Here is a 25,591-nt window from a genome sequence, read left to right as displayed (position 1 = left end):
CTGCTTGGATTTAGGCAAGTGACATGAAGATGAAAGGCTTCCCAACTGTGTTTATAAGCTGAGTCTTGTGCTGGCTTTTGGTGTGGAGGCTTAATGGTTTGTTTTGGAGGAACTGCCTTATGTTGGTGGTCACAGAGGTGGTTTGAATATCAGACTGTGTAACTGTAGTTGTTGGATGTGCTTCCACCCTGTCTCAGATACACTTGTCTTTAAGTGGGCAGGACACTGACTGTTTTTGGTGTTTCTCAGACCTTATTAATAGTAATTTATGTATGGTAGAATACCTTGAGAAATTTCTTTTTCAGCCATGATTTGAATTAACCTCTATTTTTTTAAATAGCCCTAAATTGTTCACTTACACTTATTTCCTCATTATATTAGTCTAAAACAGAGTTATGTGATTATAATAGTTCAAGATGAGAGTTACTGTAATCTGTAGTCCCACACAAGCAGTCCTGTGCAAAACAAGAGGGTGAATATTTGCTGTGAGGAATGACCATATCCTTTTAGCTACAAGAATTCTGAAACTTGCTATGTATAGCATAGCATATAATATACTATGCATATTATAAAAGATGGCACTTTAATGGGCTCGTAAGTGTTAACTAAAAATTTCTTACTGTTGACTATATACGTGTTCCCAGTAACCAGTAATGGTTTCCAATTCCATGTGGACTGGAAACCTAAGAGGAAGGATAGAATGGACCTATCACTCTACACTTTTGGTGCAGAATGTTTGTTTAAAAATACAGTTCAGTATTTTCTAGTCTTATGCATTTTTAATATGCATGTTGCCTGGATGTAATGATGCTAGATTGCCAGCTGGTGTTTGAAAAGGAATGTGCACTGCTAGACATATCTAATACTATATGTAATACTATCTCTTAGAGTTCTGGTATGTAGATAATGTATTATTTTACATAAATAACAATATCAATTCCAGCTACTCAGAGTGAGTTCTGATTGATAACATACACCTTCCTGTGATTGTGGTCTCTATTTCGAATTCTGCTGCTTAAGATTTTTTCATTTTTTTTTTTTCTTAATTTCTAAGAGCAAACTGACTGTGATCCATTTTCTGTTTACAGTTTTCACTTTACATTTTAAGTTGAGCTTATCTGCTTTGTTTAATATATCTTTCACTTTTTTTTTTTTGTTTTGTTGTTATTTTTTTTTTGCAAAACAGGGACTTCACTTTGAGCCTACAAATAGTCCTGTGAAGTAAATTTGGAGGGTTTTTCAAATCATGGAACAGAGTTGATTTGACAGATCTTTTTATTTCAGACTTTTTGCTTTTCTTGGTTCACTGTAAATTATAAGGAATGAGTTCTAGGTTACTAGTAGAGTGCCTTTGTTGCCATTGCTGATTCCTTTGCAATTCACTTCACTAACATTTCAAAATTATTTTTCTTTAGCAAAATGAAGGCTATCGAACTTTATCCTTGTCTGGGCATGCTGGTTTTGATAGTTTACCTGATCAACTGGTTAAAAAAGCCATCAAACAGGGCTTCTCCTTCAACATTCTTTGCATTGGTAAGTAGTATCTGGGAGGCTTAAGGCTTAAGTATAGTCATCCTTAGGAAGTGACTGACATTTAAATCTAGTTCCAATGCTAAACTCTGTCTTGAATGTTAAGCTTGAACTGTAGTTCCACCACTTCCCCCAGTTTTGCTTATTTGCATCAGTCCATTCGTTTTGCATTTAGCATTTTCATAAATACAACAAAGACCAAAAATGTAAAAAATGGATGGCATGCATTTCTTGATTTATATGCAGCTTCTTGGATTCTTTTGAGTAAACTGGGCTATGCTCCATTTTTACTGTAACAAAGAGCTTCAGATCTTTCAGCCTGAAATTCCAAAGTGGTGTTATGGGAAGTCCTTCTATACTCATCAAATGTTTGCTGTAGTATTTTACCCTTATTCATACATGTCCTGTGTTGAACCCTGTGGTTTCACAGTTAGTTACATAGCTTTTTTTAAATGTGTAGGTAATCAGTTCACACTTTGAAAGAAACCTAAGTGTCCAGAGGCTGTTCTGCTTAATAATCATTAGCAGATAGCTCATATTAACTAAAGGATATTTAGTGCTCATTATGAAAAAGGAATGCAGATAACAATTTTGTTGGAGAAATCAGTTGACAAAGTTTTTGTGTAAATTTGTTGAGTTGCTGTGGTAACACCTTTTGTGCTTTTTAGGTATTTATTTGCTGTGCAAAATGTCTTCCCCAACCCTTCTGTTTAACTTTAGGGGAAACTGGAATTGGGAAATCAACCTTGATGAACAGTTTATTTAAGACCGATTTCGATGACCCCGTGTCAACACATTTTATGCCAAGTGTACAACTTAGAGCCCAGACTTATGGTCTCCAGGAAAGTAATGTTCTTTTGAAGCTGACCATTGTACATACAGTGGGCTTTGGTGACCAGATAAATAAAGAAGATAGGTAAGTGCCCTCTTGTTGCTATGGTATACAGAAGTCTTGCTCTTATATTGCTTATATCTTTAGCTTAGTGGTAAATACTTGTCAGATATTTGGTTAATTGTTTTCTCTCTGTAACAAAGCAAACGTGTTTCTTCTCGTCTAGGAAATTATTTGAGAAATCAAGTGAACTCTGCTCCTTTCTTTATGATATAATCTTTTATAAATATATGTAAATAAAATGTGCAATAGTGACTAGAGTTTCTTCTGGGGTAGAGGAAAGGGAGAAGGTCAGCAGTAGACTTATTAAACAACCAAACAAATTATCAGGTACTGTAGATTATATTGATTAAATCTATAGCATTTTTAGCAATCAGATTGGAACATATTGAAGACCTTAAATGGAAAGGAATGTCAGATGGATTGCTGAAGGACAGCTCAATCAGAAGATGGAGAGGTACCACGCTAGTGTCTTTCAGAACTTTTTTTGAGTCTTTGCTTCTGTGAATTAAAGATTTTAACATATTAAATGGGTTCTCAGCAGATTTTTTTCCCCCACTTTAACTGTAAATAGTTTTAGTAATTCTTCATGCTATATGAAAGCCTAAATGGCAATTATAAATGAAAGTTAGGAAGTCACATTGAGATTATCAGGAGAGCTATGGCTTAGAATATGACTAGAAAACAGCTACTACTAGTGAATTGGATGAATGAGATGTAAGTAGATGTTAGTATAGATATTAGAGGCTTTGATGTGTGGTGTCAGAGCTGCCTTTAGTCCTTCTTTAAACTTTATGTGTAACAACTACCTCTGACTTTTAATAGCATTTGGTCTGGTTTATAACCTTTTTGTAGCAGCAGAAATATAAGGGCACACTAACTGAACATCTAGCAACATTTCCTTTTAGAAAGCAGTTTTAATTAGGATAAAGTATACTTAGACTGTACTTATTGCAAAACAGATTTACATTCTTTTCTTACATTCCCCCTTTTCAATTTTTGTCTGTTGTTTAAGAGCTCTCTCATGTAGAGTACTTCATCTTCAGAAGATAAAGGAGGTCCTATTTCTTGGTACTGGTAATTGCATGTTCTTTCTTTTGTTGTATTGTATCTAAGAGTTTCTTGCATCTTCTTTATATCTAAGAGATCTGCAGTTGCACAGCTTGATTGCAAAAATTTATAGCATCACTTGGGAATATTGGTTATAATCGTAACTAACTTCACGTAGTTTTTTTGACTAATAGTACCTAGGAAATGTTTTATCTGTATTAGGTGCACAATTATTTTTTGAGTATCCTTTCAGAAATTAAGTTTACTCTGTACATTTAATTTTCTCCTGTACTGGGTGGATACTTGAGCAGCCTTTTGATATGCAAAGCAAAATTCCACAGAACAATACAAGAGGAATTCCTTTCTTAGCCTTGCTCTGTTTAGGAGTAGCTAATCTCTGGTTATAAAATTTTATTTCTTACAGCTATCAGCCAATAGTGGATTATATAGATGCACAATTTGAAGGCTATCTCCAGGAAGAACTGAAAATTAAACGTTCTTTATCTGGCTACCATGATACTCGCATCCATGTCTGCCTCTATTTCATTTCACCTACAGGCCATTCCCTAAAAAAACTAGACTTATTAACCATGAAAGGACTAGACAGAAAGGTAAGACTTAGAAATAGAATTCTAAGAATCTGTCTAATTTTCTGAAGCATTTTGCAGCTTTTAGATCCTCTACCACCTTTCAGTTCTTTATCTGTATTCTTGGTTTTGGGATGTTTTTGATGCCTCTATAGCTTAAGTTCAGTTGTGAGAGTAGCTTGCAGTCTGTCACCTGTTTATTTACAAATCAAAAGGAGAGAGACATCCAGCAAGAACATTTAAAAAGAAGCTAATGAGTGTTTTAAAAAAAAGATAACAATAAACCAAAGAAAAACAATTAGAAACACACCATTTTACTTTTAACAAACTGTTAACATCTTAATGTGATTGGATAGGGTGCCCTCCATGAGTGCTCTATTTCTAGTTATGCTTGTTTCTAGTTCACTACTGAGTTTTGGGACTGTTGGAATGTTGGCATATAAAAACATTTGCTGCACTATGAAGTTCTTTGTTATAGAAAACTGAAGAGACAAGTGCCATGAAGAGAACACCCTACCACGATGGAGTTTTCTAAGTTAGACTGAGTTTGTTTTACACTTTGCTCTTGATTTCTTTTGAAAGCTTTGAAATAGCAGTTTCTGACATGATTTCTTGCACTTTCTAAATTCTTAATTTTGTTCCTGCAATGGGGCTGGATGAAGCTAAATGTTTAACCCATTTTAGGAAACCTTACATAATTTGGGTTTCATTTGTGGGAGTTTTGAGAAATACGAAAACTTAAATGCATTTTCTGTTCTTCTAGGCCTTTTCTTTGTGCTTTACTAGAGTCCCTCCTGCTAAATCTTCTTCCTTTATTTTCTTGTTCGTGAGATGTTTCTTCAAGATAACAAGGATTAAATCAGCTGTCTGTTCCACATTTGTGATTGATGACCACATCTGGTGTTTTTGTAATTTTGTTTGTGGATGTATTTTTGCATTTTGAACTTTCTCTGTAGCACGGAGTTATGGTGGGACAAATGTAGGGGGAGCAGTCACTTCTTTCCACTAGGATGTTGGTTTATGCCAGTTTAAACTGTTTGTGAAGCTGTTCTGTAATATGGACTGATAGCTAAAAAGTACTGATACTAGTTTCATGGAGCATGTTGTTCTACTCTGCTTTGAAGTTGAAGGTTGTATTAAACCACAAAAATACTCAGTTTCTAGGTTGTGCCCTCTACTGAACTCAGTAAAAAAAACAACAAACAGGGTTTCTTCCAAAGAAATGGAGATAGATCCTTGAGTCCCAGCATCCTGAGAAAATATTTTTCCACCAGGATAAAAGGGAAATAATTCTGCTTTGGGGGATGTTAGCTCCTAACTAAAGACTCTATTTGGTTTTTGTTCTGCTTGGGCTCAGAGAGAACATGCCCAGAATGAAACTGTTTTTTAATCCCTTTGCAATGGATTCTACTTTCTGATCTTTCTACAGAAATATATGTATACATACCAAAAAAAGTATATACTTTAACTGTAGTTTGGTTTCCATCTCATTGTGGAAGATGTTTGTGATGCTTTTAGTACTGTGTTCTCCTAGTGGCAACTCAGCACTCAGGATTTCCCAGGATGTGGAAGTCCGTGGGCGCATTGGCTCATCACAGGATTCCATAAAGAGGAGGTGGTAGAGCAGTGTGCATACAGTGAGTGTATACATCTCTGTAACAATTGTCTTCAGTTTCTTCCTAAATCCACCACAATTAACAGTTATGCTTTTATTACGGTCAAAACAAGATCAGATTATACAGCACAGAGGTAAAGAGTATTCTTGGAATAGGATAGGGTCATCCTATACCCTAATCCTAGGAATAAAAAACAGATGTAACTGTGAGCAATTACTTTTTTTCTGTTGCTTATAAATTGGATGACTCGCTATGAATTTGGCCTCTGTCTTTTAGACATTGGAAAGTCCTGTAGTTTTGCTTGGTTCTGAATCACTACGGATCAGGCAGGTTTCGTTCACAGATTAAGGGAATGTTCTGTATACTTTCTTGCTGTGAAGTAGTGATTATTCAACTAATAGATCTATATTTTTAAGTTACTCTTGCAAAATGATATACATATTACTGTTAAGTCAATAAATGACATGAGTGTACCTTGCAGGATTTGAGTTTGTGTTTCTTTTTTTTCCTTCAAAAAGAATCTTTGGATTTTTTATTGCTTCATAGAGATACATTAAAATCAGCCTGCAGGTTATCTATCAACAAGTGTTTTAAGTACGTGTATTTTTTTCCTTCTCTATAGCACCAAAGGGCAACAGATGTTTTGACATTAATGTAAGGTGTTACATGAAAAATCTTAGAGTAATAGCATGTTTTCTAATGGAGGGGGGAAACAACACTTTGCATTTAAGTCAGAAGGACGATCAGAGGGCTGAATTTGGTGCCAGCAAACAGAGAAGTAACAGTGTATGGAGAAGGTTTATCCTGGTGACTTTATATGGTAGTTCTGCGTTGCAATTGAATGAGGCAGTCTCATCTGCTTCTTCCTGTTGTGCATGCTTAAGTGTTTTGGGCAGCCAGTTCCCTGGATGAGTGAACTGATTTAAGTTGAAACCTAAGGATTTTTGCTTGGTTAGGGAACTGATCAGGCTGAAAAATCATCTGTCTCCTTGGACTGCTTCACAGATTTTTAGTCCTATCTGGCAGTGAGCAGCTGCCAGCAAGGGGAAGGGCAGGACTGTTGGTTTTATTGCAAGTGTAGACTTTTTATGTGGGGTTAGAGTGATTCTGTATTAATGGCCTATAGCTTTGTAGGAAAATGCAGTTTTGTAGTTGTTGGGAGCTGTAGCTGGGGAAGAGGCTGGAAAGGAGTCAGCTGGTTTCTGAGCAAGTAGTAGGCGTAGGAGGGAGCAGTGGGACTTGGGGCGCATCTTCATGTGGTCCAAAGCAATACAATCAAAGTCTTTTGTTATTACAGATGTGTGCTTTCAATAATGTTTTTCTTGGATGAAAGTACTGAGATGCTAGTTTTCAAGTAAACCTTAGATGCTGGAAGCAGAAATTAATTTTGTTTAACAGATTGAGCGAAGATAACATCGATGTTGTTGCTTATCCAAAGCCAGAGTAGCATTGCTTTTAAATTTTAATATGATGGTTGTGATTTAACATCAATGTTGTTAGCTGGAATCACAGCTTCTGGTGATTGTGCTTTTCTTTTGTTACTCATCTCCTCAGTAGTCTTCCTCAGCTACTTGTTACCTAAGCAATTCTCTCCTAATTAATGAGTGCTTGAAAAGCTTTCCTGTTGAATAGACGGAGTGAAGATTAATTTAATTCTGAGGGCTCAGTGTTCCATTAATTTTTAAAAGTGTATGATAGAAAACCTAAATCAATGTCCCTCAACTAATTTAGTTGAAGTTGTGAATTACTCCTAGCTGTAATAGATTTCTTATACAATCATAAATCAACTCAGTTATCCTAGCATTTCTTTTGATTTTAGATATTTTACCCCATACATGCTTAGGTTGAGTTTGCTACCTCCTCAATGGAGGAGCACCAGGTTAGAGACCATTTGGCCAAACTGGATATCCTTAAGTCCATGGGCCCTGATGGGATGCACCCGCCAGTGCTGAGAGAGCTGGCAGATGTTGTTGCTGGGCCGTTCTTCATCATCTTTGAAAGGTCATTGAGAGCAAGAGAGATGCCTGAGGACTGGAGGAAGGCAACTGTCACTCCAGTCTTCAAAAAGGGCAAGAAGAAGGACTCAAGGAACTACAAGTTGGTTACTCTCACCTCCATCCCCAGTAACGTGTTGGAGCGACTCATTCTGGATGTCATCTCCGAACATGTTGAAGAACAGGAAGTTATTGGGAGTGGTCAGTATGGATTTACCAAGGGCAAATCATGCTTGACCAATCTGCTAGCCTTCTATGGTGACATAACTGGTTGGCTGGATGAGGGCAGAGCAGCAGATGCCATCTACCTTGACTTCAGCAAGGACTTTGACACTGTCTCCCATAACACCCTCATTAGGAAACTGAGGGAGTGTGGGCTAGATGAGTGGACAGTGAGGTGGACTGAGAGCTGGCTGTGGGACAGAGCTCAGAGGGTTGTGATTAACAGAACAGGGTCAAGTTGGAGGCCTGTAACCAGTGGTGTCCCCCAGGGGTCAATGCTCAGTCTGGTCTAGTTCAGCGTGTTCATCAATGACCCGGATGAGGGGACAGAGTGTATCCTCAGCAAGTTCCCTGATGATACCAGACTGGGAGGGGTGGCTGACACTCCAGGGGCCTGTGCTGCCATCCAGTGTGATCTGGACAGGATGGAGAGCTGGGCAGAGAGGAACCTAATGAGGTTCAAGAAGGGCAAGTGTAAGGTCCTGCACCTGGGGAGGAAGAACCCCATGCACCAATGTAGGTTAGGGGTGGACCTGCTGGAAAGCAGTTCTGAGGAGAAGGATCTGGGAGTCCTGGTAGATGGTAAATTATCCATAAGCCAGCAAAGTGCCCTTGTCGCCAAGAAGGCCAGTGGAATCCTGGGATGCATAAGGAAGTGTGTGGCCAGTAGGTCCAGAGATGTCATTGTCCCCTTCTATTCTGCCCTGCTGAGGCCACATCTGGAATATTTCATCCAGTTCTGGGCTCCCCAGTTCAGGAGAGACAGGGAACTACTAGAGAGAGTCCAGCGGAGGGCAACAAAGATGAGTGGGGGATTGAAGCATCTCCCTAATGAGGAAAGGCTGAGAGAGCTGGGAATCTTTAGCCTGGAGAAGAGAAGGCTGAGGGGAGACCTTATTAATGCCTGTGAGTATCTAAAGGGTGGGTGAGAGGGGGATGGAGCCAGAGTCTTTTCAGTAGAGCCCAGGGACAGGATGAGGGGCAATGGGCACAAGCAGGAACATGAGAAGTTCCATTTAGATATGACAAAAAGCTTCTCTACGGGGAGGGTGACAGAGCCCAGGAACAGGCTGCCCGGGGAGGCTGTGGAGTCCCCTTCCCTGGAGATATCCAAGACTTGCCTGGATGCAGCCCTGAGTAATGTGCTCTGGGGGATCCTGCTTTAGTGGGGGAGTTGGACTGGGCGATCTCTAGAGGCACCACCCAACTGTGACAGTTCTGTCATTCCGAGATTAAGGAATATAATCAGGTAATCTTGGATGTCATACTTCAGAGTTGGCATGCTTTTTGTCCGTTTGGATATTATGCCTAACATAGAAGATTTATTTTAAAAAGCATCCACTTTGAAGCCATTCTTGAGATTCCATACATGGGCATTTCCATTCAGACAGAACATTCAGAATTCACAAGAAGAATGTGTGCAGGGGGGGGCTTTTTTGCAAAAAAATTTTTTTTACATAAATGTTCAGTAAACTTTGTAAAACTCTCATCTTCTGAAATCTGGAAGAATTATTTGTATTATTCTTCCAAAATAGTTGGATGTTTTCCTTAATTCTTTGTATCTAGTTCTGGAAAATTTTTCTTCTGGGTGTGGTGATAAAATTTGGCCAAAACTATTTTATGAAATAGGGCAGTTTACTGATTTTCAACTCCTGAGTAATTAGTGTAAAGACTGGTAAGCAAAATTAATTAGTCTTCATCATTCCCCTGCTCCCAGGAGATACTTGAGAAATTCTTTGCTGGTGTGATGAGGTAAACAAGATTCTGTAGCTGAAAGGAATCCAAGGAAGGGGCTCAGGGGTAGACAGGGTTTGGTAGCCAGCTTCCCTTTTTTTGTGTGTTTAAAATTTCAACTTTCATTTAACTCCTGAACCATGTCCCCATGTGCTGTAAACTAAAACAACCTTATTATTTTCACAGAGATATAAATACTTAATGTCATGTACTTAATAATCAGGCTTGGCTATTCTTTTGAATACTTCACTGTATGAGACCACCTTCCTTGTTCTTTTGTCAGAATCAATTAATTTTAAGGGAGTATATTCAATCATGTGTTGTTATTTTTTTAAATGAGGCTAGTGAATACATTTTTCATGGTTTGTGAAGCTTCGATACCAGCTATGGAAAAGTTTGGACCGTGGGGGAAATGTCAATGAACTTATAAGAAAATTTAATTTATAAAAGATGTGACCTCAAAATTGAAATCTTATACATTTCATATAATTTGTGTCATTAATAGGTGAACATTATACCAATTATAGGCAAAGCAGACAGCATTTCTAAAACCGAACTACAGACGTTCAAGAACAAAATCATGAGTGAATTAGTTAGTAATGGCATCCAGATATACCAGTTTCCAACTGATGATGAAACCATTGCTAAAACTAATACCATCATGAATGTAAGTAAATCACAGAAACACTGATATTCCAGTACTAAAGCATCACTCTCTAGTGCCAGTTCATTCCTACTCTTTCACCATTATCTTGTGGTTTATAAATTTGTATGTAACAGGTTCGTTTATTTATTCTCCTCTCTCCTTAAAAATCTCATATGTTTTGGGTTTTTTCCCCCTGCTGGAAAATCTTCCTGTCTGTCTGGAGTTGATACCACTTGTTTTGGAAGGCTTTTTGTTTTCTGGCTCAGTAACAGAAAAGAGGTTCTCACTCAAATACTTTTTCTAATTTCTGCATAATTAATATATAATTACTAACCTAGATGGACAGATTGGCTTTGCTCTTTTCCTCAGCAAAGATTACCTTACATCTGTTAGGGAAGATATTCAGGTACCTCATTTCTTCCATTTTCTCTGGTCTTCATGATGGCAAATCTTCCATCTGCTTTTTCCTTTTATTTAGCACTGTCATTTGAATTTAGGATGAAGTTTCTGGGGGGATTAAAAAGTGAGATGTAATTCTGGGTTTTTTACTGTCATCCTTTGAGATCCTCCAGGGATATCTGCCAGCTTCAACTAAGCTTGTGAAGCTTGATATATTTGCTTTGAGCACCTTCTCTGTATTTGTTGTTCATGAGCATGTTTGTAGATGTAGATGAATGTAGGGTTCCATGTACTAAGGTTCGAAAGCAGGGAGGAAGAGCAGGTATGCTGGAGTGTATGGCTCTGCAGTCCCAACCTCTGTCACTTGTGCCTGGGAGTCAGGGTGTGCAGGCTGTGGTTCAGTAACAGGTCCTTCTGCTGTGGGGAAAGTTGGTGGTCTGGTCCTTAACCCTTTCATGCCCTGCTAGTGATCTAATTATTTGTTTTTTATCAGTCGCCGTGGGTCAGCACACAGGCAGTCAGTGCCCAGCCAGTATTTCGGGCTATTTAGCCAAGCCCACAGCGGTAACCATACCTCAGGTTCAAACCCACAATTGTCTCATGGCTGCAGCTCAGGGTATAGTTGGCCACCTTTGCCACTGGGATAAACCTGCCAAATCTGGTCCAACCTCTTGTCCACCAGGAACCCCAAAACTTTTTCTGCAAAGTGCTTTTCCAGTCAGCCCCAGCATGTGCTGGAGCATGGGGTTATTCCTCCTGACATGCAGGACTTGGCATTGCTCTCATTTGAACTTCATGAGATTACTGTTGGCCCGTTTTTCCAGCCTGTTGAGGTTCATCTGAATTGGCAGCACACCCATGCGGTCTATCAACCACTCCTGTTTTTGTTATTGTAGCTTGTCTCTTGTATTAGTAGTTTGACTAGCTACAGATCTCTTCAAAGTGGGTTGTTTTTTTTAATTTGAATCTTCCTCTTGGTTTCTCCTGATATGCTGGTTTTTTTCCCAGTAATTTATTTCTGAAGTGTTTGCTTTTCAGTTCTGACATAAGAATGCTGAGAGGTGCCCAAAACTTTTTCTGCAAAGTGCTTTTCCAGACAGTCAGCCCCAGCATGTGCTGGAGCATGGGGTTATTCCTCCTGACATGCAGGACTTGGCATTGCTCTCATTTGAACTTCATGAGATTACTGTTGGCCCGTTTTTCCAGCCTGTTGAGGTTCATCTGAATTGGCAGCACACCCATGCGGTCTATCAACCACTCCTGTTTTTGTTATTGTAGCTTGTCTCTTGTATTAGTAGTTTGACTAGCTACAGATCTCTTCAAAGTGGGTTGTTTTTTTTAATTTGAATCTTCCTCTTGGTTTCTCCTGATATGCTGGTTTTTTTCCCAGTAATTTATTTCTGAAGTGTTTGCTTTTCAGTTCTGACATAAGAATGCTGAGAGGTGAGACTGTATTTGTGTGAATCTTACAGGGGCATTTGCCATTTGCTGTAGTAGGAAGTACGGAATTTGTGAAAATTGGAAACAGAACGGTGAGAGCTCGTCAGTACCCTTGGGGCATTGTAGAAGGTAAATGGGACCTCAGAGCTCTTCTACAAGATTTTTATTGTTGTTGAAGTGTAAAATTCACCAATACAAAAAAGGGCTGGTACTATCCACCGATGCCATATTGACTGTATTTTGGATCAACAGTTTAAGGAGTTGAGCAACTAATACTTGAGGTGTGCACTAACTGGTGGTCTTATCAGCAATGACACATCCCTGCAATCAATCTATGTGGTGGTGTATGTAATATTTGGGTAGGTTAGTATGGTGACAGTGCCTCTAGCACTACCAAATTTCAACATTTTATGATTATCAGTAAAGAAGATGGGAAAAAAAAAGAAACATTTATTGTTGTTCAACTCAAACAGGAAATCAGGATGTGTTGGAACATTTTCACTAGAACATACAGTTAGTCCTTCAATGTGTATATTAGAAATTGTAAGAAAGTATAAGAGGTAAATTAAGCAAGATACCTTTTCCTGTAAGTATAATTAGTAAACAAAATAATCTCTATTTCTGAGATACTGATTAATCTTTATAAAGGCTATTTAAAACATATTTTGACAACTTTGCTACTTGTGCATAATAATATCTTCCTCTTTTACTGATTAGTGGAAAATGAGAACCACTGTGACTTTGTAAAGCTTCGTGAGATGCTTATTTACACAAATATGGAAGACATGAGAGAGCAGACTCATGCACGACATTATGAGTGGTACAGACGGTGCAGACTGGAGAAGATGGGCTTCAGAGATGTTGGCCCTGAGAACAAACCAGTCAGGTAAAGGACTTCATGTGCAGCACTTGCTTTCAGCATCCCTTCATTTCACATTTGACTGTTTCAATCCAATACAGGGCAGGGTTCATACATGGAATAGATTTTCTATAAAGGAAAGAATTGTTTGGTTTTTGTGTTGTGGGGTTTTTTTTGTTACTGTTATTGTTGATTTTGTTTGTTTGTTTTTTTAAAATCAGAGTAAGTATGTAGATATTCACTTGGTTATCTTAATGTAGAAGTATATGGGATTATAAAAGCATTGCTTTTAAAGGTGTACAAGCTCATTGTGTTTCTGAAATCTTTCTCTTTTACAATAAAACTGGAGATTCAAATTTTTATTGTGGAGAATAAAATTTTCTTCAGATACATGCACTTTATACCTTTTAAATTCTTTTCATTATATATTAGCATGCTGTTTTACTTTTTCTCTTCATAATGTCCAATTCTGATCAATAGTTTGATTGGACTCAAAGTTCAGAAGGAACTGAAGCAAAAACTATTACAAAATCATTGGCTACACTTTTGGATTCCCACATCATCTGCCATAATAACAAATGTTTAGCCTGTTCAGGTCAAGAAATGTCTTGCTAGACTGTAGGAAGTTAATAGAGAATCCCAAAGGAAAGTAAAGCAGAGAGTTAGACACTCGGTTCTTTCATGTTGTAAAACTGCTTTCTGCAGGAGGTATTTACAATGTCTGTATTCAGTTTATTTCCAATTCCATTGACTCCTGTTCCAACTTCCTTTGGTCATTTTAGGCATGGGACTGTATTTGAAAGTGGTTAGAATCCTGATGTGGAAAAGCTGACACCTCAGGAGCTGTTCAAGCCTTCACGATTTAGCAAAATGCAATTATTGCGTAGTCATGATGGGAAATATCAACTTTAACCAGACATGAAAACAAAATACGACCTTGCATTAAAAAAAGTCCAGTGCTTTGAGCCAACGGGTTTGCTTACTTGTCATTTTACTTAGTGATCAGGCCATCTTTTACCATTGTGTTCTGATAAAAATAAATTTCTTTCAAATGTCTTCCCTCCAAATAGTTGGTTTTAGGGACTCAGATGTTTTGCTTCCACTGGTACTTTGCACAGAAGGTAGTTCTAAGGCAGTTGCAGTTACTGTAACTTGTAGAGTGTTGATAGAGCAGCATTTCTTTCACTTTTGCTATGTCTAATTTACATATTCTTCAAACAATAATAATTAAATAAGATTAACGTGACCAAGGAAGATGCTGGATGTGGGCACTTCTTTCTGAAGTTTTAGTGCCAAGGCACATTTAAAGATTAGTTCATTTACACGATCTTGATCTGACTGTGAATCGCAGTGACCTCTGGACATTTATTTTGACTTAACAAGAAAGGAATAAATCCTTTTCATTAATAAATAACCAAGGGTGAATAAGGTTTAAAACCAACCAAAACTGATCATAGACTTCATTTTTTTAGATTTATATTTAAGAACATACACTAACAGCTGATACCTCATTATCTTTGTCAAGGGAGAGTTCTTTTTAGAGATTTGTTCATGGTAGTATTGGCTGCCGTACTTTGACTTTCCTAAACTTGAATTTCATGATGTACAGCCATCTCAAGATAAGAGTGAAATGATAAAACTGATCATCCATGGAACTGTTTCCTTCCACAAACACAATAATTGTTTTTGTAAGGCCCCTAAACAGTTTACATTTTACTAATGATATAAAGTGGCACATTTGTATCAGAATGTCATAATATTTTACACTTCAGAAGTTGGTTTAAAAACCGATTGCTTTGTGGAGATACAGAAAAACTAAGTTCCCTCTTGTGTGTAGTTTTTATATATTGCCCACTGACTATCACTTTATTGATAATTTTGTGGTAAGACAAGACACTTATAATTAGTTTTGTTAAATTGCACCAGTGGAAAATGTCATTGTTTTGGAAGGTTAAGAATAGGTATTCCATAAGAATCCAGAAAAATTAACTTTTTCCCAGATTTACTTCTACAGGGAGAGAAAAGTGGTACTTGGTGTCACAACCCAGGCAGGGCAACACAGGGAGATTAGGACTGGACCCCCTTGCTTTCTAGATTCCTTCTCAGAGAGGAGCCTGTGTGCAGCTGGATCCAACCTTAGTCTCAGACCTGACCCTTCCAGGGAGAGTGATTAAAACTCACAGTCCAAGGACATGCTCGACCATCTGACACTCAAGGTCTGTATTTGAATATTAGGTTTAATTAAAACTATAGGAGTACTGACACTTCAATTATTATCTCAAGCTGTGCAGATTATTTAGATGACAAGAGTCACAGTACATACATGTTCAAGCTGCACGACCTGAGAAAAAATCATGGTTAGGCCCTGTGTTATTTAGTGATTTGAGAGAGAGAGAATGGGAGTGTGAGGGGAGGGAAGGAGAGGGAGAGAGAAGAAAAGTTAGTGAGATAGAGAACAGAGAAACACCAGTCCTGGATCCAGTCATTGGGCCAGCCAACAGGGGAGATTGGTGTCATTGAGGCTCCAGAAGTTCACCATTGCAGCCCTGTGTTTTCTAGGCCTGCTTTCCTTATTACGCAAGGATGAGTGACCGTGATTGAGTCATGAGAGTGAGCAGCTGGAGTGAACCTCCACCCCTCAGCCCCTGATAGTGTTATCTCAATCGCTGCATATTCAGGCCTTAGGCCATCCTCACGGGCAGACCCTTTGGGATGCAAACAAGACTTTTATTGAGGGGTTACAATGGAGTTTCAATGCTACTTCCTGAAAGTGCAGATCCTGAGGGCTGGTCCCTCACACTGGAATGTAGGATGTGTGGTTGTCCCTCAATTATTTGGCATAGTGAGTGAAACTGAGATCTGAAAGAGAAGGCATTTGGTCTTTTTGGAGAGGCACTTTATGATACCATTAAAAGGGAAGAGAATTTAGAGGCTCTGTATGTGTTAGAAGACACATAAGATGTTTTATGCAGCTACTGAGGAAACAATAAAAAGTGTCATCCTCAGCAGGGTGATAGAAAATGTCTTTTCCCATAGAGGAAGTTCAGTGCTTTCCATTTCACTGACTTGTGAAATTAAATGTGTTTCAGAATAGGGACTGTCCTTTTATTCTAGGCAAAAAATGTGCTATGACATAATTATTCTTTTTCCTTAATTTTTTTTACAATATATACATGGTTTCTAAGAGCTGAAGTTTTATGGCATAGTTAATATTGCATAGCAGTATATGACTGATGATTAAAATTTCATGCTACTTGTGTAAATAATTATCCAAATGTATGTTGAGAAGTAATATTTTGTACCTATGGTGTAGCTGTATGTGTAATAAATTTGGTAATCTGAATTGGGTTATATTATGTAAATTTAGAAAGGTTTTGCTAGACTTGAATAATTGGCTGATTTTACTGCACTGGGTTTTGCAGCAGTTGTACATTGACACTTGAGCAGCTAACCTACCCTGCCTTTTGGCATGTCATCAAAAAGCTGCCTGTGAAGTTCCTGTAGCACTCTTTTGGATTTAAAAGTACAACAGTAGTTTATTAATCTAAATTTGTACACCACTGCAAAACAAAAATAGTACTTCTTGGACTTCCAAGTACTGTGTCAGGTAGGTTGTGAGCAGACATCTGTAAAGGCTTTCACTCTTACATGTGACAAAAGATGTTGGCAATCTTTATTTTTTTATGGGAGGCATGGTAAGACATGGCTTCAGTGCACAATGGAAAAATATATTTGCATATTTATTACTAGGTTTGAGGAGGGAAAATAAATATAGTAGTAGTCTGAAGTGACTGTCTTGTATACACTTTTAAAAATACCTATTCCCTAATCTTATATATTTTGTGAATTTGTGTCATAATTACTTTTTAATTTATTTATTTGCAGTTGCATATAAAAATTAACTTTTTCATTAACCAGATTTCTAGGGAAAATGAAATTTACGTGATCAGTCTATAAGTTTCTCTCTCCTAATTTGTGAACCAATTCTCCATTTTCAAACTTAAGTAAAGGGTTTGATGCTTCCAGGGGACTACATGGTTAGTGTTCTCTTTGCTGGAAAAGCAAAAGAGCTCTGCTGCTACCAGTTGTTGGCCACATGAAATGCATTTGTTGTCAGTAAATCATTACTTCTAAATGAAATACTGTCTTTTGAAACTCTTGGGAGCTTGGCAGTACTGCAATAGGATGAGGTGGTTGCAGGTGATTTGGAAGCAGCTAAGGCTACTGCATGGGGAAGATCCCTGTGGGTACTCACAATAAGGAAGTATGGAGGAAGACTGATTGTATTGTTAAAAAGGTGTAATGATCTAGGCATGACTTGGGGTATTACAGTCATTGACAGAATAGAACATGAAATCATCCATAGAATTTTGGGCTATTGATTCTGCTACTTTCAGGACACCTTGTTTATACTCACATTTTATGAAAAGGTGTTTAAATTGGATAACAATAATCAGCATAACTGTATGGGTAACTGGGAACTTATTTATTCGTACCTTGCAAAAACAATATACAAAACTTTTTTTATGAAAATAGGAGTTCAGTCTTATGGTGGAGTGTCATTCCAAAGGGTCATGAGAAGTACAATCACATATGTATTATGTAAGATTAAAGTATAACATGTAGTAAACCACTTAAAAAATGAACAGTCCACCACATGATGCTTCAGGGAATAAATGGAATACTATCCAAGGCTAAACTTAGTCATATAGGTATAATTTGGTTTCCAAGCCCCGAAAAGCAGCTAGTCAGGAATGGGCTTGGAAAGCCTGTTAGGACAAAATTTATGTAATGAAGTCAATGGGTAGCAGAATATTTGAGGGGTGGTTTATACATTTTGTTTATACAGTATCTGTTGGATGTGAAATCCAGGAAGTGCATTTATTATCTTCTTTTAATACTTAGAAGTGGGATTTGCACTTCTTTGTTGTAGAAATGTAAAGATAGACCTCTTGTGTGTGTGTGGATATGGATGGTCTAGTCCTGCCTTTTTGCTGGTACAATTACATCCAGTAGGAACATGAGTTCCTAGTTTCAGGTCAGTCTCAGCAAGAGATAATTGCTGGGAGGTCCAGAAGGGAAAAAAACTGTGGATAGCTGAAAACAGAAACAAAGACATGAAGAGTGCTTCCAGCCAAACAAACTTCTAAATATACACACCTAGTTAGATGTTTGCAACAGAGGAGAGGGTTACTGCTGTTTTGAAGCTGGTGTTTCATAAGTCTACTTTCCAAGCTAAGCTATGTTGTTGCTTAAGTGGACATTCTTGTTTTGAAAGAAGAGAACTAATAAGCAAGGGTCTGCTGAAAAACGCTAAAGACTGATATTCAGGTTGAGCCTCTGTATGTATATTTTCTGATGTTAATTATTCTCTGATTTGGTTGTTTTTCTGTGCTCATAATTGCAATTTGTTCTTCTTCATAATTGAAGTTAAACATAATTGTACCATAGACAACTCAGTTTCTCAAAATGTGAGCAGTCATACATTCCATGCTTTGTTCCTTCCTGAAACTGGGATACTCAGACCTTGCAGTTCTCAAAAACATGTTTATTTTTCAGTCTATTTTGAGGATGATGACAGAAAAACAGGAAGGATTCAATAATGTGAATAAGTTCACATGTAGATGAAGGCTGATATGACTTTTCTAAGAAAGGAAACTTAATATCTGAAAAACTTCAATATTAGACTTCTTCCTTAACAAGTCAGTTGGGAATGGAGTTCATCTAACAAACTGCATGCCTTTTCATTTGTACTAAGTATTTTAACCTCCTTATGGTAAGAATGAACCACAGCCAAATGTGTTTTTTTCATATCTCCGCTGGGAAAATGGTAATTATTTAGATGTACCACATCCATAGTGTTACTTAATATCAACTTAGGTAGTTCACTGAGTCAAGGGCCCATTCTAAAAATACCTGCCACTTGTTAACTTTTAAATTATTTAGCTTTTTTGCTATTCCCTAATCGAAAGTCAAATGGTATGCAAAAAGTTAGGAGTGTAGTTTTTAAATTTAAAAGCTTTTTAAAATTTAAATGAACAGACTTTAAAAAACTGTGTAAATCACAGAATGTTAGGGGTTGGAAGGGAGGTTTGAAGATCATCTAGTTAAACCCCCCTGCTAGAACAGGATCACCTACAGTAGATCACAGGAATTTGTCCAGTTGGGTTTGGAGTATCTCCAGAGATGGAGATTTCACAATCTCTCCGGGCAGCCTGTTACAGTGCCCCATTCCTTTACAGTAAATAAGTTTTTCCTTATGTTTATGTGGAACCTCTTATGCTCCAGCTTGCACCTGTTGCCCCTCGTCCTGTCACAGGACACCACTGAGAAGAGTCTAGGCCCATCCTCCTGACACCTGGTCTTTAGGTATTTGTAAGCATTGATGAGATTGCCTCTCAGTCTCCTCCAGGCTGAGCAGGCCCAGCTCTCCCAGCCTTTCCTCGTATGGTAGATTCTCCAGTCCCTTAATTGTCTTAGCAGCCCTGTGTTGGACTCTCTCCAGTAATTCCTTGTCCTTAGTGAACTGGGGAGACCAGTATTCCAGATATTTCCAGATAAATATTTGTGTTGTTCAAAGTACACAAACTGAGACTTGAATTCACTTCAATCAGAGTCTTTATTTATCAACCTAACATATTTGATTTGCATCTTTATATTTAGACTTCCACGTTCTCAAGTCTGAGGCAGATAGAAAAACTGTATGTTACAGCTATGCTTTCGTAGAAGGGTGATAGTGCTGTTATGACCTATCTAATGGATTAGTAAGATGTAGATTTTCTTCAGAATCCCTTCCATTCTTCCAAAACCTCAATAAGAATATATTATTTAAATAATTGTCTTTAACATTTTAATTTTGCAAGTGGTTTTGTATAATTTTTTTCTAAAAACCCAGAAGAATGAGAGAATCTATGAATTCGATTTTCATAGTGTGCTATGTGAGAAGCAGTGAAACCAGCACTCAGGTCAATGGGCGAGTGTTTTACCATGTGTGGTGGATGCAGTAATGTTAAGATGATTGGCTTCAGATCTGGTGAACTATTTTCCCCTTCTCCTCAAGCCTCCAAAAACCAAAGTCTGTTTAGATCATTATATTGCTGATTTGCCAAACACAGAGGGGAAAGTTGTTTTAATTTTACTTTTGTCATTTCCAGAATGATTCAGTCCAGGGGGAGGGGTGTTTTAAAAAATAGTTATATTTCTCCTCTTCTTTATGTAATTTCATAACTGAGTAAATCAAAGTTAATATTTTACTCATTTCAATAAAAAATTGCTTTTATGTGTTAAACTAGCTTAGGTTGAGTCTAAAGATGTCCTAATCATGCAATGAAGGTATGATTACAACATGTTAGCTTAGTCTAGCTTGCATTAACTCTAATGGCTTTATTGCACCCAAAAATAGTGTGTTACCTGACAGAGCTGACATAGGGCCCAAAAGTGGGTATAAGGGATATTGCTAGTACTGGAAGAACCTGTGCTGTAGCTTTATTGTAATTACATATGCTCTCCAAACTTAAAGATAGTGTGAATTAATATGCCTGTGCGACAACCATGCCTTTGTTTCATGTTGTAGATACACTTTCAGGATGACCTAAGTTCACATTAAAAAAAGCAAACCTGAAAAGGCTGTTCTTCCAAATGCGTTTGGTTGCAACATATTGCTCAAATGAGCTGGAATAGGAAATGTGTTCTGACCTTGAGATCTTACAGACATTAAGTCTGCATATGCAGTTTCAAGACTATTCTTCTCTCTCTTTAGATTGTATTTTGAATACAAATACGAAATATTAGGATTGAGAAACTGCCTGGTCATCGTACATTAAATACAGAAGAGAGCTGTTTAAGGTTACTCTTGCACTAAATGATGAAGTTTTTAGATGTCCTTTTTTGTAAGTCTTTCCATTTAGCCACTGTTTTAAAAGAAGCAATAAAAGATGAGACTTAAAAACAGGTACAAAGGTGTGTATGTGTATTAAAAATATAAAGCAATTTAAAATAGTTGACATAAAAATAGATTGATTTTACATCAGAGTGGAAGACATTACATACCTGGGAAGGGACAGCAGCTCCTGATAGGTGAGAAAGGCTGGCTAGTCAGCAGGTGAGAATTGTTAGAAGAGATGAATGGTGTAGGAGAATAGCCCCAGACTAAAGAGCTAAAACGTTATCCATGTTTTGATCTCTTCATAAGCCCTGTGTCCTCCCAGATCCATCAACTTTTGGATGTTGAACTACTGAGGAAATTGTATTTATTCTGTTGTAATGTAACTGAGCTATATTTAAATTTTGACATTACATAAAGAGAGTGTAATATAGTTTGAAGGTCCTATTCTTTTCCATCCTTTTACATCTAGGAATAATCAGCTTGTTAGTTGTGTTCATACTCCAAATGCATTGTTTTTGTAATGTCCTATTTTAAGACCAAGGTTTCACAATGCAGAAATTTTTGGTTTGTTTTCTGGAAATTTTTGGTGTCTTATTAATAAGTAACTAAAAGGTTCTGCATATTGGAGAAAGTTCTAACTCAAATCCTTTTAGAACATGAAAATAATAAAATCTTGTGTTTACTTTGAAATGTAAATTGTCCAGGAGCTGTTAGCCTAAATAATTTTACTCGGGGTTGTTTACTTAAATAGACATTTAGAAATGTAAGATGCTTGCTTCTGTTTAGGTTTGTTGATTAATTTTTTTTATGTGAGGAGCTATAGAAATTAGTCTCTCAGACAAATATTAATTGTTTAAATACTGTTCCAGATTGTTGGTTTTCCATGTTGAATAAAGCAGCATGCTGGAGATTTGCTTACATTTTTGGATTTCAGTCTACAGGAAGCCTATGAGGCAAAGAGGCACGAGTTCTACCTTGAGCTGCAAAGAGAAGAGGAGGAGATGAGACAACGATTTGTGCAGAGAGTGAAGGAGAAGGAAGCAGTATTGAAAGAAGCAGAGCACCAGGTTAGCATGCCTGTCCTGAGTTTGTTTGCTGAACTTTGAAACAGTTAAGTTCTTAGCAAAATCACGACTAGTTGATGTATATAGTTTCCTGATATTTTGTGGGCAATGATGCTTGAAATCAAAAGTAGAATGATTACACAAATTGATTGGATTAGCAGATTGATTAGACACAACCAAACAAGCACAAGTCTTAGGAGGAGCATATGAGGGAACTGAGGTTGTTCAGTCTGGAGAAAAAGAGGCTGAGAGAAGACCTTCTCACTCTCTACAACTACCTGAAAGGAGGTTGTAGCAAAGTGGGGGAAGGTCTCTTCTCCCAAGTAGCAAGATAGAGGTCCAGTCCCTGAAAGGGGCCTACAGGAAAGCTGGGGAGGGACTTTTTACAAGGGCATGTAGTGATGGGACAAGGAGTAGTGACATTAAACTGGAAAAGAGTAGATTTAGATTAGACATTAGGAAGAAATTTTTCGTTGTGATGATAGTGAGACACAAGTGGTACAAGTTGCTCAGAGAAGCTGTGGAAGCTCCCTTCGTAGGAGTATTCAAGGTCAGGCTGGATGGGGCTTTGAGCAACCTGGTCTAGTGAGAGTTGTCCCTGCCCATGCAGGGCCTGGGACTTAGATGTTCTTTAAGGTCCCTTCCAACCCCAACCACTCAATGGTTCTATGAGTTTCTGACGAGAGGTAGTGGCTTCAAGTTGTGCCAAGGGAGGTTTAGATTGTGTAATAGAAGAAAACCTCTTCAATGAAAGGGCTATAATTCCCTGGAATGGGCTGCCCAGGGAACTGGTAGAGACACCACTCCTGGAGGTATTTAAAAGATGTGGTGCTTAGGACATGGTTTAGTGGTGGACTTGGCAGTGCTAGGCTAACAGACTCCTTAAACTTAAGGGTCTTTTCCAACTTAAATGATTCTGTGATTCTATAAATGGCAGTCTTTTTTTGGAAGAAGTGAGCTTACGGTCTAAAGGCTGGGTAGCTGAGGCAAGTCAATAGAGTAGGAGGTGAAGTAAAAGGTGAATGAACATAATGATTACATGTTTCTTTGTCTCCTCTAGCAGTATGCTGAGAAGCATTGGTATGCCATAGCAGCATAGTACATACTTTTCACGTGTAGGTTGCTCTATAAAAAACAAGATTTCAGGAAAAAATCCCCTGGCTTGTTTTTCAGCACAAGCAATTGGGGCAAATACGTTTGTATGACATCCAGATTCAGTTATTAAATATAAGCTCAACCTTCATGTTGAGAGGTTTGAAAGTGTATGTGTGTTTGGTTTTGTTTGTTTTGTTTTGTTTTTAAAATCTTACCTATTCCTAGCTGCCTTAAGAATATTTGGATATATGGAACGTTTCTTGAATATGTTTTGAAGATTTAGTCCTGTCAAGCTGGACTGGCAAAACAGGATCTTCTAATCTACTTTCTGGCAGACTCAGTCATGTTCATATGTATTTATATTCAAACACTGGTTTAATTGAAATTGGAAACCTGTATATTTTTATTGATGTTCTTTTCTGTACCTCAGTCTCCCAGCAAAGATGTAGCAGTTTTTGTGAGATGTTCAGATGACTGTTTAAATAAGAAGGCGGCTTAATATTTTGTTTTCTTAATCTGTTAAACCCCCCATGCTACTTGTGGAGAAAAAAAATGAATCAGGTTCAATCAATATGAGAATATCCAATTAGAAGAATACTTGGCCATGTTCAAAAGATATGATTTATATCAGGCTTTTGTGAGCTCTTCATATTGCAACTGAATTATTTTCTAGTTCCTGATATGAGAAAGTGATCATGCAGTCACTCCTAAAGAATATTTCTCTTACACTCTTGCTTCTTGTTCTCTGAGAATTGTGTCTATATGGAAATGAAAGAAAACCAGGAATTTGTATTGTGATTACGATTGCTTTTTCACCCTTCATTTAGAGGAAACAAGTAGGTGCAATATGCAGCATTACCACTCCTGAGACATACAGTCACTTTGGACTTTACTGTTTCTACCCTGAATTTTTCTATTTGGTATACCTGTTTTTGCAATGCATCTGGTTAACTGTTGCAATGAAATAAATAAATAAGTAGTCTCCATACATACACACACATCTATAAAAACTCACAGCTCAATTGTGTAAGACAGGCATCCTGTTACATTTATAATCTTAGTTAATTCTGAATTCCTTCTTTGCAAAAGACAGAAATAAACCTTTGATTTCTGAACCATTATAGCTGCACTCAGATTGAGTTACACCGGTACAGATAAGTACAGAAGCAGAATTCTAGGAGAGTTTATCCATGGGGAGATGGGAGGTGAGGAAGGGAAGGGTAAAGTACCCTTTGGTTATAATGTGCAACTTCACAGTAGGTTTAAACTGGTCAAAATGCATCTGGAGAGTAAAATCCATTAATGTATCAAAAGGATAATCAAAGAACAATTACTGCAGGACAGCAGTTAACTTCTTGCAGCCCACAATTAATTCCCCCAACCAGACCATTGTGTGTGTGCATATTAATATGTAAATGTAATTAATATACATACTAAAATTATATAGATATGAAAATACCAGTGTAACTTAAGTCTTTATGATTCCTTGCCACTTGGTTGTAGGGAAGTAGCTTCTACTTGACAGATCCTGATTTAATCCTTCTGTTGGTAATTGTTTACTCTCTAAATGCCTCTTTATATTTTAAAATATAGTAAAATCTATTAGGAAATGTTTTATTCACTTAGTGCCTTGCATGGTTTCCACCTGTACTTTGTGTCCAGTAGCCTGGCTTCCATAAGAACAATCTGATATGAATGATGATTTAGTCTTAATCAGTTTTGGGAAAGAACTGCAATGTCTTACAACTATTAACACAATTGAGGTAAGATTTACTGTTTAATTGCACAGGGTTTTTTTTTCTGTGATATCACCACCTTGTGTTACTAGTTGCAAAGATGTTTTTTGTTTGCTTTCTTTGAACAGATACAGACTAAATTTGAAAATCGTATGCAAATGCATCAAGAAACGAAAGTGAAGTTAGAGAAAAAGAAAAAAGTCCTAGAAGATGAAATAGCTGCATTTCTTGAAAAGAAAGCTAATGCTGAATTACTTAAATCACAAGCATCTGCCTCCACCCCTGTTGTTAGTTTGAAGAGAGACAAGGACCGCAAGAAGTAAGTGCTGTTGCCAGTCATCAGAGGCAGCAATAAAAAGATTATTCATATATCACTTCTATAATGCAAATTTTAATAATCTTTTAGAAAAGATACAAACATTCTCCTGTTGTAAGATGGAAGTGTGTAGAATGCCCTCGTGTCTGGATCACTAGCTCTAAAATTTACTTTTAGAGTAATTGCTGTATCTTCTATAAGCATTCTTTATTTCTTTTTCTCCTTTTTTTTTCCATGAAGGAAGCAAATTTTCTGCTTGTATTCCTGTGCTTTGATGTCAGAAGTGAAGAAACAGTGAATGTTCACAAACAGGATGAGAAGGAGAAGTTAGAGAGGGAGAGAAATTCAGCCAGGGAAATCTAGAAATAGTATTTGATTGCAGCACTTAGGCTTTGAATGTAGGATATTTTAGTTTTATGGAGCAGTCTAAGTGCTGCTGTCCTATAATACTGGATTTGTCATCCTCATACAGATTTTTGAGAGGAGAGATGTTGTGGTGAGCGGGAGTCAGACACACGATACTCAT

The 25,591-nt window shown here is 37.5% G+C and overlaps 1 protein-coding gene across 1 annotated transcript; it reads left to right on the top strand.

The window, feature by feature from the left end:
- The first annotated feature begins 1,419 nt into the window (after positions 1–1,419).
- On the top strand, positions 1,420–25,072 carry SEPT10 (septin 10). The gene is made up of 8 exons (XM_009997904.1): positions 1,420–1,533; positions 2,251–2,446; positions 3,897–4,083; positions 10,131–10,292; positions 12,143–12,239; positions 12,828–12,996; positions 21,789–21,921; positions 24,878–25,072. Exons 2-8 carry the CDS (start codon positions 2,280–2,282, stop codon positions 25,070–25,072), a joined length of 1,110 nt encoding a protein of 369 aa, XP_009996206.1. The 5' UTR covers positions 1,420–1,533; positions 2,251–2,279.
- Positions 25,073–25,591: the final 519 nt, after the last annotated feature.

This window comes from Chaetura pelagica, unplaced genomic scaffold (genome assembly GCF_000747805.2).
Source record: "Chaetura pelagica isolate M959 unplaced genomic scaffold, ChaPel_1.0 scaffold123, whole genome shotgun sequence".
In the NCBI taxonomy this organism is placed as follows: Eukaryota; Metazoa; Chordata; class Aves; order Apodiformes; family Apodidae; genus Chaetura; species Chaetura pelagica.
Note: the sequence above shows the minus strand (reverse complement) of the source record. Positions and strands in the feature narration are given on the sequence as shown.

What these genes read in the sequence shown, in the direction of transcription:
- SEPT10 (XM_009997904.1), top strand. Translation starts at nt 2,280, where the DNA reads ATGAACAGTTTATTTAAGACCGATTTCGATGACCCCGTGTCAACACAT. An exon ending in CCTGAGAACAAACCAGTCAG is followed by an intron (nt 12,997 to 21,788) that starts GTAAAGGACTTC and finishes TTTGGATTTCAG; the next exon opens with TCTACAGGAAGCCTATGAGG. An exon ending in TGAAAGAAGCAGAGCACCAG is followed by an intron (nt 21,922 to 24,877) that starts GTTAGCATGCCT and finishes TTCTTTGAACAG; the next exon opens with ATACAGACTAAATTTGAAAA.